We start from the raw sequence: 17,654 nt of genomic DNA, 5'->3' as shown, positions 1-17,654 counted from the left end.
AAAATGATGTAGTATAAGGGGTCGGGAACTGTTCCCACATCATCTAACAACATGTAGAAAGCCCTCAGAATAATTTTCTGTTAGCCACTGTATGGGAATATGCCTAATAATGGTTATCAATTGAAATTTTGGAACAGTAATTGGAATATATTTCAAATTGCACCTGATGTGACTGTTGGTTGAAAATTTGGAATATATTGAGAGGCAGTTCTGATTATTGAGTAATAAAGCTTCCATTCAAGCACTCTGGGTGTGTATTTTAGTATTGAATCAGTCATTCAGTTTGGGCATATGGACTGTGATGCAGCACAACCAGAAATTACTGTTCACGCTACAGTAGCGTGAACAGTAACCTAGATTGATATTTTTCATATTTGGTGGGCCCCAAGTCTAGCTTGCATGGAAATAGATTCAAATTTGGTGGGCCCAAACTCCAGCTTGCAAGCAGATAAAATAGGATCTGTTTTCGTGGGAGTTCTAGAGATAATTTAGAATTTTATTATTTATTATTGGGATAATCATGTAATCGAAGTTTTTTATTTGGGTAGGATATCTAGGACAAGTTTTAGTTAGTTTTAAATTCCTAAGAGTCCTTGTAGGATCAGTCTTTTGTTAGTTTTAAATTACCAAGAGTCCTATTATAGTCTGTTTACGTATCAAGTATGTTTGTTTTGTTATTTAAACACTTGTAATCAGCTTATTGAGATGGAATAGAAAAAAATGAATTGAAGCTTGAGCTTTGTGCGTTTGCAGCCCCCCCCTTTCTCTCCTCTTTTCTTCTTCTTCTTCTTTTCTTCGTATGAGTGTTCTTCTCTCTCTTCCTCTTCTTCAAGACTAATTCTTCTAAGATTTCCCTTCTTCCCCCTATCTTCTTTATATCCTTCTTTCTTCTATATTTTGTCCCCCATTAGACTGTGTGTCCTTCAATTCTGTCTCTTTGCAAGGAGCTACATGTATGGATGTTTTCCATGCACAAAGTTGAATATAATAAGTAATTGTGGTTTCTCCATTATGAGCTGTGGGCATATGTACAAGTACTAGAAGATAATTGCTTCGGCCAATATGGCTTTACTACTTTTCCTTCTTCCTTTGTGAGCTGCATTTTTCCCAATTCTTCATCCATTTGTCAAACCTTACCCTGCCCTCCCTGAACTTTGAACTTTAGCGTGCCCAATCAAGGGGTTTTTTTGGCTGCCTTACTTACCATTGTCTGTCTACATCACAGGTGGACCATTTCTGGAAGTCACATTTGTTTACATGGTTTTATTTCTCCTAAGGTTTATTATGAGCATGTTGTTTGATTTTTATCTATTATCTATGTAATTGTTGCTTTAAATATAAAATTCAATGTTTCACTGGGTTGTTTTCCCCGACCTCCTTTTTTCTATGTACGTAAGGTAACAAATTCCATTGCTTGCATACCCTCTTTCATTATGTTTTGTAAATCCATGTTCAGAAACAACGACTATTTTCATGGTTTCTGTTTCAAGAATTCCTTTGAGAAACAAGACAACATAGTCTTGATTGTTGAAGGAAAGATATCTTAGTTTACTCATGTGGTTAGGTTAGTAAGGCAATTCAACATCAGTTTGAGGGATTTTTGGATTTCAGACTTTCTGCTTTTTTGATGTTGTCATTGATCCTCATTCATATGTTTATTTGTGTCAGATATAAAATGCTAATGTTGGTTGTGTCCTTTATCTTTGTTTCTAGGGATTTCTTCCATTATTAAGAAACTCGAAGACCTTATGCCAGTTGTGGTAAACTGTTTCCTAGAATTGACTTCGTCAGTTCGTCAAATGTCAGTCTTGGAAACACAGTTATTTGATTGTATGCAGTTTTCACTGCAAAGCATTGATCTTATGGGCAAGTTTTTCTTTTATGGGATTAATAATCAGCATCAAACAGCCCACAATGAACCTAATCTGATGGCATGGGGTGAGAATGCCATGCCACTATTCTTGAGGAAGTTGTTTGAAGTATTTCCTCTTCACTCAACACAGCATGTTTCGGAAAAGGTTCGTCCTTTTTATGCATTCTACCAGCTTCCTAGCTGGCTGAGTTCTCCAATTTCTATTTAAGGCAGCTGTTGTTACTCTAGATTATTGTTTACTTTTATGATTATATGTTAGCTAAATCACTTCCAGTATTTCCTTTCACTGCTTTAGTGGACACTGTAGTAGTTCTGTAGTTGCTGTATCTCATCCTGCCTTTTTGAGTAGGATAATTCTCACAAAAAAAAATAATAGATTTTTTTACATGTCACCCACACCCCACTATAATGGGGGTGAAACTCTGGTACCTCACTGTAGTGGCTTGAATTACATGGCACTCGCTAAATTACAAGTTGCACATTGTTAGGGTTTCATACTAGATCCTGTTAAGTGACGTGGCAAATGACCATATTGCCCTCAGCAAAGTAAAATGACATAACTACCTCCATTTAATGCCCTCCAATACCCAACCCTTAGGTGGGTAAAGGGAGAATCCTTTCACCCATCTTCCACCTACATCTCATTAGAAACCTCCACACCCTAGCCAGAAAATCTCTATGCCCACCGTCCCTTGCTGGAAATCTCTCTCTTCTCCTGCCCCCCAAATTTTCAATTCAGAATTAGGGTTTCTATACACTGGTTGCAAACATGGTTTAGGAATCTCCGCCGTTGTGAGCACCAAATTGTTCCTGTGTGAGTACGTCGAAGGGGAAGGAGCAATGAGTATGTCCTTTTGGTCAATCAAAGGAGGATTTTGTGTTGTTCATTGGGGAAAATGGATTTTCTTTTATCAATCGATGAGGAAATAAGGAGTGAAAAGGAAATTGCAAGTGTTGATCAAAAGGCCGAAACCTAGCCCTAAAATTCTGATCTTTATTCTCATCTTCACTATCGTTCATTTGGTCTTTGCTTACGCTTGTTCCCTCTTTATTTAATTTCTGATGGGTTCTGCATAGTTTGTGGGAAGATCTGAAATCCTTGAGAACCAGTGATGAAAAATTTAAGCAAGAAGCATAGATGATGAGAAACTGAGAAAACCTAATTTTACTCATAGAAGTCAAAAACTGGTTCCAATAAATGAGGGTGACTTAATTCATTCCAAGAGCTCCTAAGATTCCTCTCCATAGGAAGCACTCTTGCTCTTACGTGGTCTTTGAGGTTCATTTCTCCCAACAAATTTTTGAGTCTTGGTTCTTGCAGGGAATAGCCAAGGTTCGAAAAATAGCTGTGTTACCGTGTTGGTGGATGGCGACACCACTGACATGCCATGTCGGGCGATATTCGGAGGGGTGTCGATGAAAAATAACCGCTAGTTTTGAGGGGTATTTGGGGTCATTTTAGTCTGAATTTGTTTTGTAGCCTAACTTGAGGCCAATAAACATCACCTTAACTAGTGTTGTTTTGACCTAAAAACATCACCTAAACTAATGTTCCTAATCGACACATGCCTGGTTGTATGCGGGCGAAACTAGAAGTCAGGAAAACTCGTGAATTTGTACGAAATCTCGCTTGATCGACACAAACAATGTAATAGTCGGCGATAATGTAGCAAGATGTACTCATAAACATCAAAGATCGGAACAAAATAAGGTTAAAATGCAAGAAACAAGAGAGAGAAGCAACATTGGTGACATATTGGCTTATTGTCGACCTGACGTAGGAGGGGGGGTGTCGTTTTGCCCCACTCTGACATGGCGATATATCGCCAACACTTCAAACCATGGGAATAGCATTTGGAATGTGTTGAGACGGCTGGAACATACAATGAACGAAAACACCAATGATGTTTCAAAGCAAGTTTAGGGCTTAACTTCCCCATTATGTTTCTCCATTTTCAATTACCGCCTTCTTTCAATTACCTACTTAATCTCACGCTTCTCACTTTTCTGTAATGGTCTTTGGTTCTAAGCAATGCCCTTCTTTTTCTTTCACCCAAATTAAACAGCCATGGCTATCTGCATCTCCACAATCCTCTCTTGGATTCCCCAAACTTGCATGAAAGTACCCAATTCACTTTATTGTAGATTTCTTATTTTATCTGTTGGGTTCTGGAAATCGGGTATTCATGGTCACGAGGGAGTAGGGATAGCAAATTTGTAATATTTACCCCTATCGGGAAATCACCCCTGCCGCCGGTTCAACCCTTAGATTCATTTTGTCGGGTGGTTTTTGAATTGGTGATGGTGGGGCGATTTCCCGTAGGGGGAGGGGGGAAGGTGTGGTGGTGGTCGTTGTCAGGGTAGGGGGTGTGGTGGTCGCCGGAGGTGGTGGGTGGTTTCCGGTGAGGGGCAGGAAGATGATGGGTGAATCCCTGCACCCACCTAAGGGTTGGGTATGGGAGGGTATTAAATGGAGGTAGTTATGTCATTTACTTTACTGAGGGCAATATAGTCATTTGCCACATCACTTAACATAATCTAGGATAAAACCCTAACCGTGTGCAACTCGTAATTTAGCGAATGCCATGTAATTTAGGCCACTATAGTGAGGTACCCAGAGTTTCACCCACATTATAGTGGGTGACATATAAAAAACTCCAAATAATAGAATAATATTAATAAAATAAAAATAAATAAGCACAATAAAAGAGGATAATCATAAGATTCAGACACCTTGTGAGGCCTTGTTGTTTTCTTTTCAGCTAAAACATGCTTATCAAGGCTCCCTTCAAAATGACAAGGCTAGGCATAGTTTTTCACCACTTGGCCTGCCTTGGATGCCAAGGCCTTCCATTAGGTGTCTGTCACCTTGGTTGAAAAGGCCTTGCCTAGGGGTCACCTTGCGGCTCGAGCCAGCTTTGCGCCTTGACCTGGATTACATCCAGTTGTGTGTGTTGTGACCTAGGTTCACTGTTCCAGGTTTCGAGCTTGTTGCTGAAACCTGGTTGACACCAAAATATTTCATGAAACACTGAATTTTTTTATCAAATGCTTAAAGTTTTCACCTGCTACTTTCAGTGGAGGGTCTAGGCTCAAATGGCTAAATGAGATCCCTAAACTTATTGGAAACCCTGTTTTAGCCCTCGCACCTGATTTTGTAGTTTGACTTGGAACTACTGTTTGGTAATATACATTGTGCAGTGTTGTATACATCCTCTGATGTGGCCTATTCCACATTAAAATTTTGTACTAAAGCACACACAATTGAAACAACTAAAATTTAGTACTAAGACACAATTGAAACAACTAAAGTTTGTACTAGGAAGGAATGGACATTAATGATGAACATGAAGTTTATAATGAGGAAATGCTCTACACCATAAGGATCAAGATCTAGGTTTTGACCATAGTTGTCACGGCGAGCGAATGCAAGGCGGTTTAGGCTAATTGAGGCGATGAGTCGACGAGGCGCCCTCCGAGGCGCTTTTGAGGCGGTTGAGGCTTTTTAAGTGAAATTTTTAGTGTACATCTCATTCACTCTAAATCTATCATATCTTATATAATAAAAAACTAATATCGACTACCTCAAGACATCCAACATACTATAAACCACACTAATGGTCCTAATAAAAAGTCGGGAGAGAGAAGTTGCTTGTCACCGACCCTGCTTGCCGGGTGTCGCTGCGGGATGGAGAGGGAGAGGGGGAGGTTGGGTTGGTGGGTGAGGTGTGAGACTTGAGTCAGAACTTAATCTCTTTCAATTTTGTTTGTTTTTATTTTTATTTTAACATTTGATCACATGTAGCGTCATTATACATATGCATATAGGTTCAAACAATAGATACTTTACAATCGGAATCTAATAAGTATTTCAATATATGCCTTCGATTAGGCATCTTTCTCGTGATTTAAAAAAGAAAGAAAAAAGCGGCGCCTTTTGCTTATAAGGCGCGCCTTGAGGCGCTCCGAAGGAGCTTGGGGTTAGCGAGCCTGACAACTATGGTTTTGACGCCGGTGGCCGTGGGTTAAGATCGTTTGTGTGTGTTGTGTGTTTTGCGTGGGGGGGGGGGGTAAAACACAACATGTGCTGAGCTGGCCTAAGCTGGTTGAAACCTTTGAAAATACCGAAACTTGTCAATAAGTACTTGATTGAAGTTGTACGGTGGTTTATGATCTCTGTTTTGGTGGCCATGTCACTAGCCCAAAAAACAGAAATCTCGTCAAGTTGGGAGATTTTTTCTCAACTCAATGGCCCAACTTGGTGGGTGTTAGATGTCTTTTGGCGTTGTGACCATGGTGCAAATTTCAGTCAAAACTTGAGTTTCGTCCCAAGCAAAAACTAAAATCTCTAGGCTTCGACTGAAAATTCAGTGGAAACCTGGTACTTATTTTGAAATTTCGACCCTAAATTTTGGGCCTTATATGACCTCCATTTCATCTAATTTCTTGCCTTCTTCCTATTTAAAGCCTAATAAACACAATGAAAATAGTATTTTGCCCCCAAAACTGCTGAAAATTTATCATACAAATATAGTAACAATTGATTGTTTCTGACAAGCACAAACTGTATTGCATGCATGCATAGAATCATCAGCATGTATGAATTGTTTGATAGAATGGTTACATATACAACGAGTCAACAAAATACAATGACCAACTAGATCAAATGATTGTGTCTCACTCTCACATATATTAAGTTCAAGCTCATATATCGTGTATACGTATGTATTTTTTCAAAATATATAATTTAGAAAATAATTTTAAAATATAAATAAAAAATTAAAAAAATAGTAGTAATAATTGAAAAATAAGTTTAACAATTCACAATCATAGATCATAGTCTTAAATGAAACATATATTAATTTCAAAGCAATAGAAGATCATTTAAGGCATGAACAAAACAAAATAAAAAAATGGGCAGCTTGGAACTGTTGAGTATATAGCTTATGCTTCACATTCTGTTGCTGATGGAGTTTGCTTTGTAGCTGTTGTGGCTTAAGAGGTGTTTGAAGGCAAAATAGGAGCAAAATAGGTGTTTGAAGGCAAAGGAGTTGTGAAAATTAGGTGAAAATCGGATAGAAATGAACAAAAACAAAATGGGATAGAAATGAACAAAAACTAAGAAAACAAGTTGGAGTGTCGAAACTTGCAAAATTTCCGTTGAAACCCACGAAATGGTCAAAACCTACGAATTTTCGGTCGAAACTTGGTAACGATAGGAAATATTGGCAATCTTGTTTCGTTTTGAGATTTTGCAAGCATTCCAGTCGAAATTTTGCATTTTTCAACCGAAATTTTTTCCATGGCTGAGACCTGCTGTCCAGCCTATATCAGGCATTTGAAACATAGTGCTATGAAAAAGGCATGGGAAATTTGAGTTCCATTTCTGACCCCAAGTTTGAAATAGCTATACTAAAGATGTACTCTGAAATGGCTGTACACATTCTATACTTGGTACTGTGAATACATTAATGTTCAAACTTTAAACAAGTCTATTACATACACATGTTCATCTTCATTGTCTAAGTTGCAAAGTTCACATGATCAATTGAAAGGGCAAGGTTTCCAGCAAAAATAATCACGATGAGGAGGTGCGCCATCCAAGATTCCTACAAAGTCAAAGATTTGAAGAATCAGAAGCAAAAGAGGCAAAAGTCAGATATCTTGGTCAAAATCTGTTGACTCAAGTGAGATATTTGAATCATATAGATGGTGGGTTGGTTGAAACCTCCATTGAACTGGAATCTCAATTTGATAAATTGACTCTGTCAAAATCTTGGACCGTACCATTATGAGCCCTTCATCTCGTCTCGAACTATGCTGATAACCTGGTGTTTATTGGTCAAAATTCTTGAAATTTTTTGAAGCATTGTTGGAACCTATTGACGTCAGTAGATTTCAAGGCTAACCAATGGTTTCATCTCGGTGTTTCTTGGGAAACTGGGATGTAATCTAGATTTTTTTAAACTTGAACCATGATACATCATCAGTATTACAACCATCATTGCTTTCACAAGGTTTCCTGCTGAAAACATTATTTTGGGTCAAGATTTTGACCATTCTCGGTTGAATGTTTGCTTAAGTGATTCATATCCATTGAAATTTCCTGAGCAATATATGAAATTTTGTCCCAAAATGTTTCATCCATCAGGACCTCAATTGATATTTTAAGAAAGAATGAATTGGATCCTGGTATTTTATTAAGTTTAGGAGAATTATTTAAGAGGGAACCCTTTTTAAGTTTTTGTGTAGCTAATGACTAGTTCACTGGCAATTGGGATATGAACATGAATAAATTGCGCTAGGAGGTGCTGTGCGTGAGTTTGATTTGGTACCTTGTACAAACTAATGCAGCATTTCTACCGTTACTATCACTGGTCTAGTTTCTACTCAGCATTGTAGATTGGAATTGTGAATTTTAGCAAGAATAGAGATTAATTTGGGCTCTGAGAATTGGTCAAATTCATATTTTTTTTGTTTTATTATTTGTGTTAGTGTTTTTCAGGGTTCAAGTAGGCGACCTTGTTTCTATGAATGTTTTGATATTTTACCAGAAATTGTTCATTATGTTTCTCACAGACTATAGTAGTATGAGGCTTCAAGTTCATACTAGAAATGTTCAGGGAGATCTAGCCTTTGACACACCAACAAGTTTTATATATTCTATTTTGTTGGAAAAACCTTGCCATGATTTTTCCTAATTGTTTATTTTTGGTTTCTTAACAGGATCATGACAGATATTTTATCTTGAATGCTGGAATTACCGAAATCTTTTTGCAAATTAGCAAATGGACCAACACTCCTGCTATTTTGATGGAAAAGTTCCTCGAGTTCATCGAAACATCAATGTTTGGGCAGGTTTGTTTCCCCGAAACTTAAGAGTCATCATTTCAAAGAATTGGTTCAGTGGTTCACATATTACCATAAGCATAAGGAGTTTTTGATAGGTTTTCAGTAACAGGTACAAGTTTAGGGGGTGGATGCCAAGGATTCCGAGTTCTACCACTTAATGTAGTATGATATTTGGGTGATCAAAGCAGTAGCCAGACAAGATCTCTCAGAGAGAATGAGTTCCAGAGTGAGAAGGTTATCAATAACACATCAGATGGTAAATAGGGACTGAAATTGGAAGTGAATGGTAATCTCATAAGAACATTATCACAATAAGGGCAGAATTTGCATTTCCGCAAGAGCAGATCCGCAGGTCAGAATTGGACCTAGCTGAAATCAAGTTTACCAAATAGAGATGAAAATGTACCTCGAAAATCTGATATTAATTGGAAGGACGGATCTGATTAATTACTGAAAACGGAAAACTATTTCCAGAGTACATCTATCAAGAGATGATGAGAGATTGAGAGTAAGGGGACAATAAGAACCACCAAAATAACCCGGGCTTTTCAATGCTTGTCAAACCAATTGGATCAAGCATCAACCTAACCTGATCAAGCACAAGATCAAATAGAGATGAAAAGGTACATTGAAATTCTGATATTAATCGGAAGGAAAGATCTGATTAATGACTGAAAATTAAATTAATCTCTAAAACAGATTTGTTAATAGATGAAGAAAGTGAGTGAACTAGAAGAACCACCAAAATAACACCTAGACTTCAGAATGCATGGTGGACTGATTAGATTAAACATCAACCTAATCTAACCAATCACAAGGGGATTCCCTAAGAACAAGCTTGTGGATAGTAACTTCAATTGTCATTATGAGTGAGTGATGTACCATCTCATATTAGTTCTTTTATATACTTAATCTAAAGAGAGAGAAATTAAATGCACCAACAGCTAGCTAACACCCAACAACATGAATATTAACTTAAACCTAACATTGACTCGAGTCACTCAACTGCTATCTAACTCTTGACAAAGGAAGACTCCTTTGGAGTTTCAACAATAGGATTCCTTATTTTTGCACTGTAACCCCTTTTATTGACTGATCCTTGGGCTTTCTCTTTCAAGTATATGTCTTCAGCCCTGCATCACTACTTCACTCTCTTCTTATGTTGCAGTGTGGTAGGCCTCTGGACTTGCGGAAAAGGCCCCCTTTGCCTGTTTTGATAGACTAAAACCTTCTGCAATTTTCAATTGGTTGCATATATAAAAGAAACAAGATGCTCAATATGGAATGTGGCTATTATAGATAATGGGGTTATTAATCATTGCTCAAGATCTTGCCAACTCAAAAAGGAGAGTTGGCTCGAGATCTCACTGAGTTGGTGGAATTTTTCTTACTGACTTAAGGCTTTAACTTAAGTGGTATTGGCATTTGGCATTGAAACTTGCTGTCCAGCCTATTTCAGCCACTCTAAACATACTGCTGACCTCAAATTTATTGTAAAAAGGGGAAATGTGAGTTCCACTTCAAACCCCAAGTGGGAAATGACTATGCTGAAAGTGAAACCTTAAGATTGCCTATTATATGCAACATATACTCATACATTAATACTCAAAGTTCAAAGTTTCAAACTAGTCTGACGTGTACACAAGTTCATAGTTCAAATTATGAAGCTCAACTGATAATACAATCGTCAAAGTTTCTAACTTGAGAGTGGAGACTTGAAACCCTATGTGCTAAGCACACCATCTTGTCTTGCACATGATCTCGTCCCGCTAAGTGAAAAAAAGAGTGATAGCTTGCCAGGTCTCACCTCCTACCATGTTATTTTAGAGGGTTGTGTATAGTACTATAGTTTGTTTGGCATACACACAGGAGAAGATGGCATTAGGAAACCTTCCCCAAGTTTCTTTCCTTCATTGCTTTGCTCATCAAATTTGTCTTGTTTGACATTTTTGTGTATTGGATGTATTCCTTTAACTAATTTGCATTGAAAATGTATCTTTTGTTTGTAAGCAATTTCTATTTGATGACCTTGTGACCTGGATACTTGTTTATCCTTTGTTTATTTTTTTTCTTCTCTCATGCTTTTCTGTTTCTGGCATGAAATGAATTTTTCACTTTTTGCTTGAGGAGGATTTGTTCATTTACCTTGTAAACATATATATCAAGATTATAGTGGATGAGCACCCTGGCTTGTATTATTATTTCATTTTATAATTATGGTTGTAATACATATGCTCCACTCGAATGTGAATGAATCAATGTGTGATGAGATAATTATGCCAGTAATGACTTAATATAAGAAAACTAACAATTAAGAAACAATGTATAAGACTCAGTCTAAGCGTAAGGTGCACACTGTCAACAACGATCCCGCGATTAGGCTGAGATGTTGTTGCCTTACTCAAGCCTGTGACCTCTAGGTTGGAAATGGGACAACATTACCATTGCTCTGAATTCTGCTCTTTATATAAGCATATGCGTAAAAAATAAATTGTAAATAGAATAGGCCATTTAATTGTGTATCGATTGCAGAGTTATCAAAAAGTCGCATAGGTGAAGTTTTGCACCACATAAGCATGTTTGAATTTGACAATCCAGAGTGAAAACGGGGGAGTATGAATGCAAATACTAATTCTTTGTTTTACACTTTCAGAATAGACTTTTCTGAATTTACATTTTCAAACCCTTCAACTGGCCGGGTTAGCGGTATCTCCCTAGAGCTGTCTGTTCAGACTCCGCCACCACCACAGGCGGCAACTCCTTGACGACACAATGCTGGAAGGTGTTCTTGACTTCTCCCACTGTCCCCGCATCTCTCTTCTCTTCTGCCCTGCTCCACATGATGTAACCCAGGGTTTTGGGTTAGGTTTTCAGGATCTTCTAAATAGGAACCAAACAATTAGGGTTTCTAGATGCTTTGGCTTGGGGTTTAAGGTCTATAAGGCTGCTGGGTATAGTAAATCAGATCTGAATTTTACTGGACTTCAAAACTCAGATTTGAAAATCCAAGTTCTGGGGTGACTAGGATTCTGCTAGGGTTAGGGTTTTGAGAATTTGGACTGTTGCGCTGAAGTTTAGCACTAAGGAGGTGCTATTCTACAGTTCAGAACTGATTCAGGTATGTAGGGTTGGGGTTTAAGATGTTTTAGAAATTTCTGGAATTTATCAAAATTCTGCAACTTTAAATTGGAGAAGATGAAGTGCAGAAATTTCAAAACTCAGAAAAGAGGGCTAGGATAGGGAAACATAAGTTAGGACTCGGTTCTGTAGGGTATTGTGACGTTAACAGGGGTTGAATGGGTTAGAACTGAGCAAGGAAAAGGGGAATCCTATTTGGGTTAGCATCTGAAAACGTGGGAAGAAGGAGGAGAAGGGGGAAGAGCCTACAGTAGCTTGAGGTTGGGGTGGGGAATGGCTGGAGATGTTGGATGGGGTTGGGGATGTTTAAATTTACTTGTGAGTGATTGTTCTTGCTGGAGTTGAAGGAGGAAACTTGAAGAAGACACTGCAATCTCAGAATTGAAGAAAGAACACTCTTACCACCCAGCCACAGGGTTCCTAGGGGATTCCCACAACTTCTCAAGCCAGGTTTTCATTCAATCAAATCATAAATCATCAAACCTGAAAAATACATTCTGGTCTAGGCTATTTATAGCCACTCAAACCATCTTGGAGGGTTGTTGATTTGATCATGGAGATTAGGGAGCTAAGGGGTGGGTTTTTTATATGTAATTTTGTTCATCATGTTCGGGAAATTAACCTTTGTGCGGACTTCTTGGCAGGTTTCCTTAATACCTCCCAAGAAATCCATCTAGCTGCAGATGCTCTTCCATTAGCTCTTTCTGCTTTTGTTCGGGATGATGCTAATGGTAAGAAATTCTTCAGAATGTAATTTTTTTTCTTTTTATTAATCAAAGCTCCCTTTCTCCCAAAAAAAAAAAAAAAAACCATTCTAGACTCAACTAATGAATCCCTACCAAATTGGGATCCAATTACATACTAAATTAGGACTTAACTAAAAATAGACCTACTTTAAGATGAAGTTCCTAAAATTAGGAACCCTATCCTAAGTTCCTAACAACTCAACACTAACTTAAAAGGATAGTAACTCTTAGACTACTGACTCAAACAGAAAAATAAAAGTAGATCATTGACCATTGGATTGAGGGGATTCTATAAAGACCCATATTCAGCCCCAAAAGAGTGTTTGGAAAATGACCAAAATACCCCTGGGGTATTCGGCCAGCTTTGAATGCATTGTTGGGTCTGGTTTTTGCGCCCAACCTTAGTTACATCACCATGCCTCCACCTCTTCTTCTCCACCTGTCTGACTTCCTTCCTTGGAACCCGACAAACAACAGAGATTTCTGTTCTTCCCCATGAACAGATGAACCTTGGTTTCTTATCTGCCTGAGTACTTCTGCTATTGCACTGATTTTTGTTATGCTTTTAAAATGATAAAATCAACAATATAATGGTGAGTGTAATGCTAACCTAAGGATCTCTTCAATTCGACAAGACTTCAAAAGCCTGTATTCATTACCAGGAAGTTTCCATCATAAAGCCCAACCACTCCAGATGAATTCTTCTTGTACTCTGAATTTTCTTCTGTTTTCTTTCAGGTGTAATTATTCTGTCAATAACTCAAATGGGTATTTTGGGGCTTGCCTTATATCTGTTGATTTGGAAAATAGGCAGTTTCCATTTCTCCTTATTCTCTCAGTTGCTTCCTGAATTGGTTTTGTTACTTGATCCCAGAATCATTCATTGGATGTACTGTTGGTGATTCAGGGATCGGTGAGCAGGTCTTTTTAGGGATCAAGTTTGCTCCCGTTTGTTTTGGCCATTGAAAGTGATGTTTTTGTCAACCAAGCTAGTGTTTGATCTGTTGTAAATTTTGTGTGTTTCATGCTTTCTTTTGTTTTTGTGATGGAAATGGGAAACGAAAACCCTAGGTTGTAATTCTTTTCGTGCAAGATGGAAATAGGGTTTGAGATCAACTTTGAGCCAAGGGCTTGAGTTTGTAAATTTAAAATCTGAGGAACCTTGAATGCCAAAAAATGGTCATAATTACAAGTATAACCCACCTTTTTATTGAGACCGTTGGATCAAACTTTCTATATGTTGCATGAATTTGACGGTCGCACAGCTGGTAGCCACATTACCGCAACAACAACAACAACAATAAGCCTTGTCCCAACTAAATGGGGTCGGCTACATGGATTCTTGCCCTCCAATCAATTATGTTCGAGGCCATGCTAGATACAAGGCCTAAGCTATACATATCCTTTCTCACCACTTCTCCTAAGGTTATCTTAGGACTACCCTAGCTCTTCTAGTTCCTTCAATATGGATTATATCACTTCTTTGTACATGGACATTTATAGGTCTTCATTGAACGTGGCCGTGCCACCTCAAACGACTTTCTCGAAGCTTATCACTTATGGGAGCAACTCCCAGACCAACTCTAATATGATCATTTATTATCTTATCCATCCTAGTTTTGCCACTCATCCATCTTAGCATCCTCATTTTTGCTACACTTAATTTATCTATATGATTCTTTTTAACAGCCCAACACTCTACACCGACATCATTGCTGGTTGAACAACGGTCCTAGAAAATTTTCCTTTAAGCTTTAATGGCCATAAGACCCCAGACGCACCTCTCCACTTCATCCACCCTATTTTAATTATTTGGGAAGCCTCATCCTCGAAATCACTTCTTTTACTTATGATTGAACCTAGGTACCTAAAACAATCACTCTGAGGAATCTCTTTATGTTTGCCCAATTTTTTGCGGATTTTAGCCAAAGTTTCACTTGCAACTACTCTTAGCACATCTACAACATCAAAGGAAGCTCAATCATCATCTACTTGTCTTATGAACTTATGCGTTAATGACTTGTATAGAACTTCTAACGGTTGTATACTTTTATCATTCTATTCTAGAAAGTCAAGATTGTAATACTCATATGAATGTTATCTTGATGACATTTAAGTTATTTAATGTATTTGATACACTTGATTTTCATTTATATGCCTTAATGATTTTATATTACATGTTATATAACCTTGCATTTTCTAATCCTACACATTAATGGTTTTATATTACATGTTATATAACCTTGCATTCTCTAATCCTACAGCATTTCGGTTTCACACTATGGGTAGACTTAGAAATCATACTTAGGGTTGTTTTCTCACAAATCCAAGGCCACTAGTATGTTCAAAAGGCCTTAAATAGGTTAAATACCAAGTTTTTGCCCAATTGGGACCCTAAAGCCCACCGAGATGGGCTACTGAGTTGACACCCAAAAAATGGCATATCTCGACCTAGATCTCACCGAGATGGTCGAGATCTCGGTTTTTCATGGTAGCGAGATCTCGCTCGAGAGCGAGATCTCCTACCATGCTTGCAACACTTCTTTTCTTTAGTACTTGCCAAATTAACGCTCTAGGGACTCTATCATAAGCTTTTTCTAGGTCAATAAATACCATATGAAGGTCTTTCCTACATTCTCTATACCTTTTCATAAGTCTCCTAATTAGGTAAATAGCCTCTGTTGTAGATCTTCCCGGCATAAACCGAAATTGGTTCTCCGTAACTGTAGTTAAGTGTCTCAAACGGGTTTCAATTATTCTCTCCCATAATTTCATCGTATGGCTCATTAATTTAATGCCCCTATAGTTATTATAACTTTGAATATCTCCTTTATTTTTGTAAATTGGAACCATGACGCTTCTCCTCCATTCATCTGGCATTTTCCCTGTGCTCATAATCTTATTAAACAACTTAGTCAACCAAACTAGTCCATGGGTTCCTAAGCTCTTCCATACTTCAATTGGGATTTCATCAAGACCTTGTGTCTTGCCAAGTTTCATTCTCCTTAAAGCTTCTTTTACTTCGGACATCGAAATTCTACGTATATAAGTTTGGACATTGGTGCCTTGGTGAAAGGTGTAATCGTCCAAATCATTAGTGCTTGAAGAATGCTCATTTAGTAAACTAGAGAAATAGGTTTCCACATTACCGGCAAAAAAAAAAGGACCTACTTCCGGGAAAAAGTTCTAGAAGCTGCACAAGTAGTAGTAGTGGTATAGTAGTATTTCCCATAGCTTTTTTAGCCTTTTTGGTTGGAACAAGGTTCAATTCTGGTCCAGTCTTGGTTGGATTTGGTTCAGTTTAAGTCATGGTAAATGTACTTTTTAGAGTGTAATTGGGACCAGTCCTCACCCTCCCTTAGTTGTTATGGTGCCTAGGCAAACCAGGGCGTTGAAGCGGGAAGTATAAAAGGCGAGGGCACCATTGGTGGCACTTCGGGTTTCCTGTGTGCCTTGGTTGTCTCGCTGGTGCACATGTCCCGATGGCTGACTGGGCAGACGAGGTCAACCAAAGCCCAGTCACCAAAGTGCCACCAGGGGTGCCTTGCTTTTAATTCTAGTTCTCTCCAATGCCTTGGTATTGAACTAGAATCTTGGGGATGTGAATCAATACTTGGATAATGAATGATTGAATCATTGATGACTTGGAAGTAAGTATTCTCAAGCTGGAATGCTTGCACTTGAATACGACCTAACAGTAAATGTGTTCTTCAAAATAATGAAGAGAAATGCTTTAAAGAACCTCCTGGGCTTCACATGGTCGAGGAGTTAACTGGTCCAATGAATCCATTTGGTGACATTCTTTGTGGGCAGTAATATCTGATTGGGATTGATCAGATTAGCTGAATGGGTGGCTCAAATGGTTCTGATGTAGCCAATCCAGACTATTTAGTTGATCCACTGTCTGAGATATTACCTTGGGGTTGATTTCAATCCCAACAGAAACCTAAACACTTGTTCCAACAAATTTGGCTAATTTTCTAACGTTGAACTGATGGGATTCCTCATATTGACCTCATGTCTATTTTCAACTCTTTCGTAATCATACATTTGAGTTTTCTTGTATATTCAGCAATCAAAACGTTAACCTTCTTGTTCAGAATGATCATACTGGGAGATTGTTGTTGTTGGTTATTGTTTTTTACCCCTTGATAAGTTGTTTTTGGGTGATGATGTAGCAAAATTGTTTCCCTGTCCAGTGGATATTCTAATTATGTGGAAGATCCCTGGAAATCAAATTTCTTTGCAACTGTGTCGCCCTCTGTAGTCTGTACATCAATTCTTCCCTATTTTTTGCTCCATTTTTTTCCCAGAAACATTTGACCCGGTTTTTGATCATCTATCCTTGAGTATTTAAATTTGAACTTGCTTTGCAACTTAATGAATGGGCAAAAAATGACGTGGAGCCGTGGACTTAATGCCGACAAATCTCCAGTAAATATGGAAGTGCCATGTGCCAGATACACACTTCAAAACTAGGGAATGTCCTCCTTGTTAACTAGACAACGGGAATCTCCATTTTTATTAAGATCATGGTCATCATCATTGTCTTTGTATTCATTGAAAGTCAGTTCCATGATTGAAGCATGAATGTGAGCATGAGAATGTCTCTGGCTTGTGTTGCCTTCAAGGCTTCAAGTAGTTTTTATGATTTTATTACTGTTAATATTCTTTCCTTCCATTTTCTTTTCAGATTGGTAATAATACACGATCCAGTAAAGCACTGAGAGAAAAGCATTTAGTTTCATTGCTGCAATTTTTTCCAGAACTTGTATCTCAAATCACTGCCATTTGGAAATCTCGCCTTCTACAGGTCAGGCTATTTTTTGTAGTTGAAATTCAAAGTTAAGCTAACAAAGATTAAGATAAAGGAATTTTGTCTGATGACAATTATTCAAATTTTCATTATAATGCTCCCTAAATAATTGGGCCATTAATTATCTTACACCTGTATAAAGTTTGTTTTATTATTTTTTTATACCTTGAAGTTTTGCTTGAGTACAAGGATATTTGGATAAACTGTTATATAATTTCAATTCGTGCAG

General features: G+C 37.9%; 1 protein-coding gene across 1 annotated transcript in view; it reads left to right on the top strand.

Moving 5' to 3' along the window:
• LOC149006890 (uncharacterized) overlaps nt 1–17,654 on the top strand; it is a 51,224-nt gene that overhangs the window by 21,165 nt on the left and 12,405 nt on the right. Inside the window, exons 8-10 of the mRNA XM_089165817.1 lie at nt 1,714–2,018; nt 8,600–8,731; nt 17,303–17,422. Coding sequence (XP_089021943.1) covers nt 1,714–2,018; nt 8,600–8,731; nt 17,303–17,422 — 557 coding nt within the window. The remainder of the gene's footprint in view (nt 1–1,713; nt 2,019–8,599; nt 8,732–17,302; nt 17,423–17,654) is intronic.

This window comes from Hakea prostrata, chromosome 8, assembly GCF_041222555.1.
Source record: "Hakea prostrata isolate BN-2017 chromosome 8, UWA_Hpros_2, whole genome shotgun sequence".
Classification (NCBI taxonomy): Eukaryota; Viridiplantae; Streptophyta; class Magnoliopsida; order Proteales; family Proteaceae; genus Hakea; species Hakea prostrata.
The sequence above is the reverse complement of the archived record's forward strand: the minus strand, read 5'-3'. Positions and strand labels throughout refer to the sequence as shown.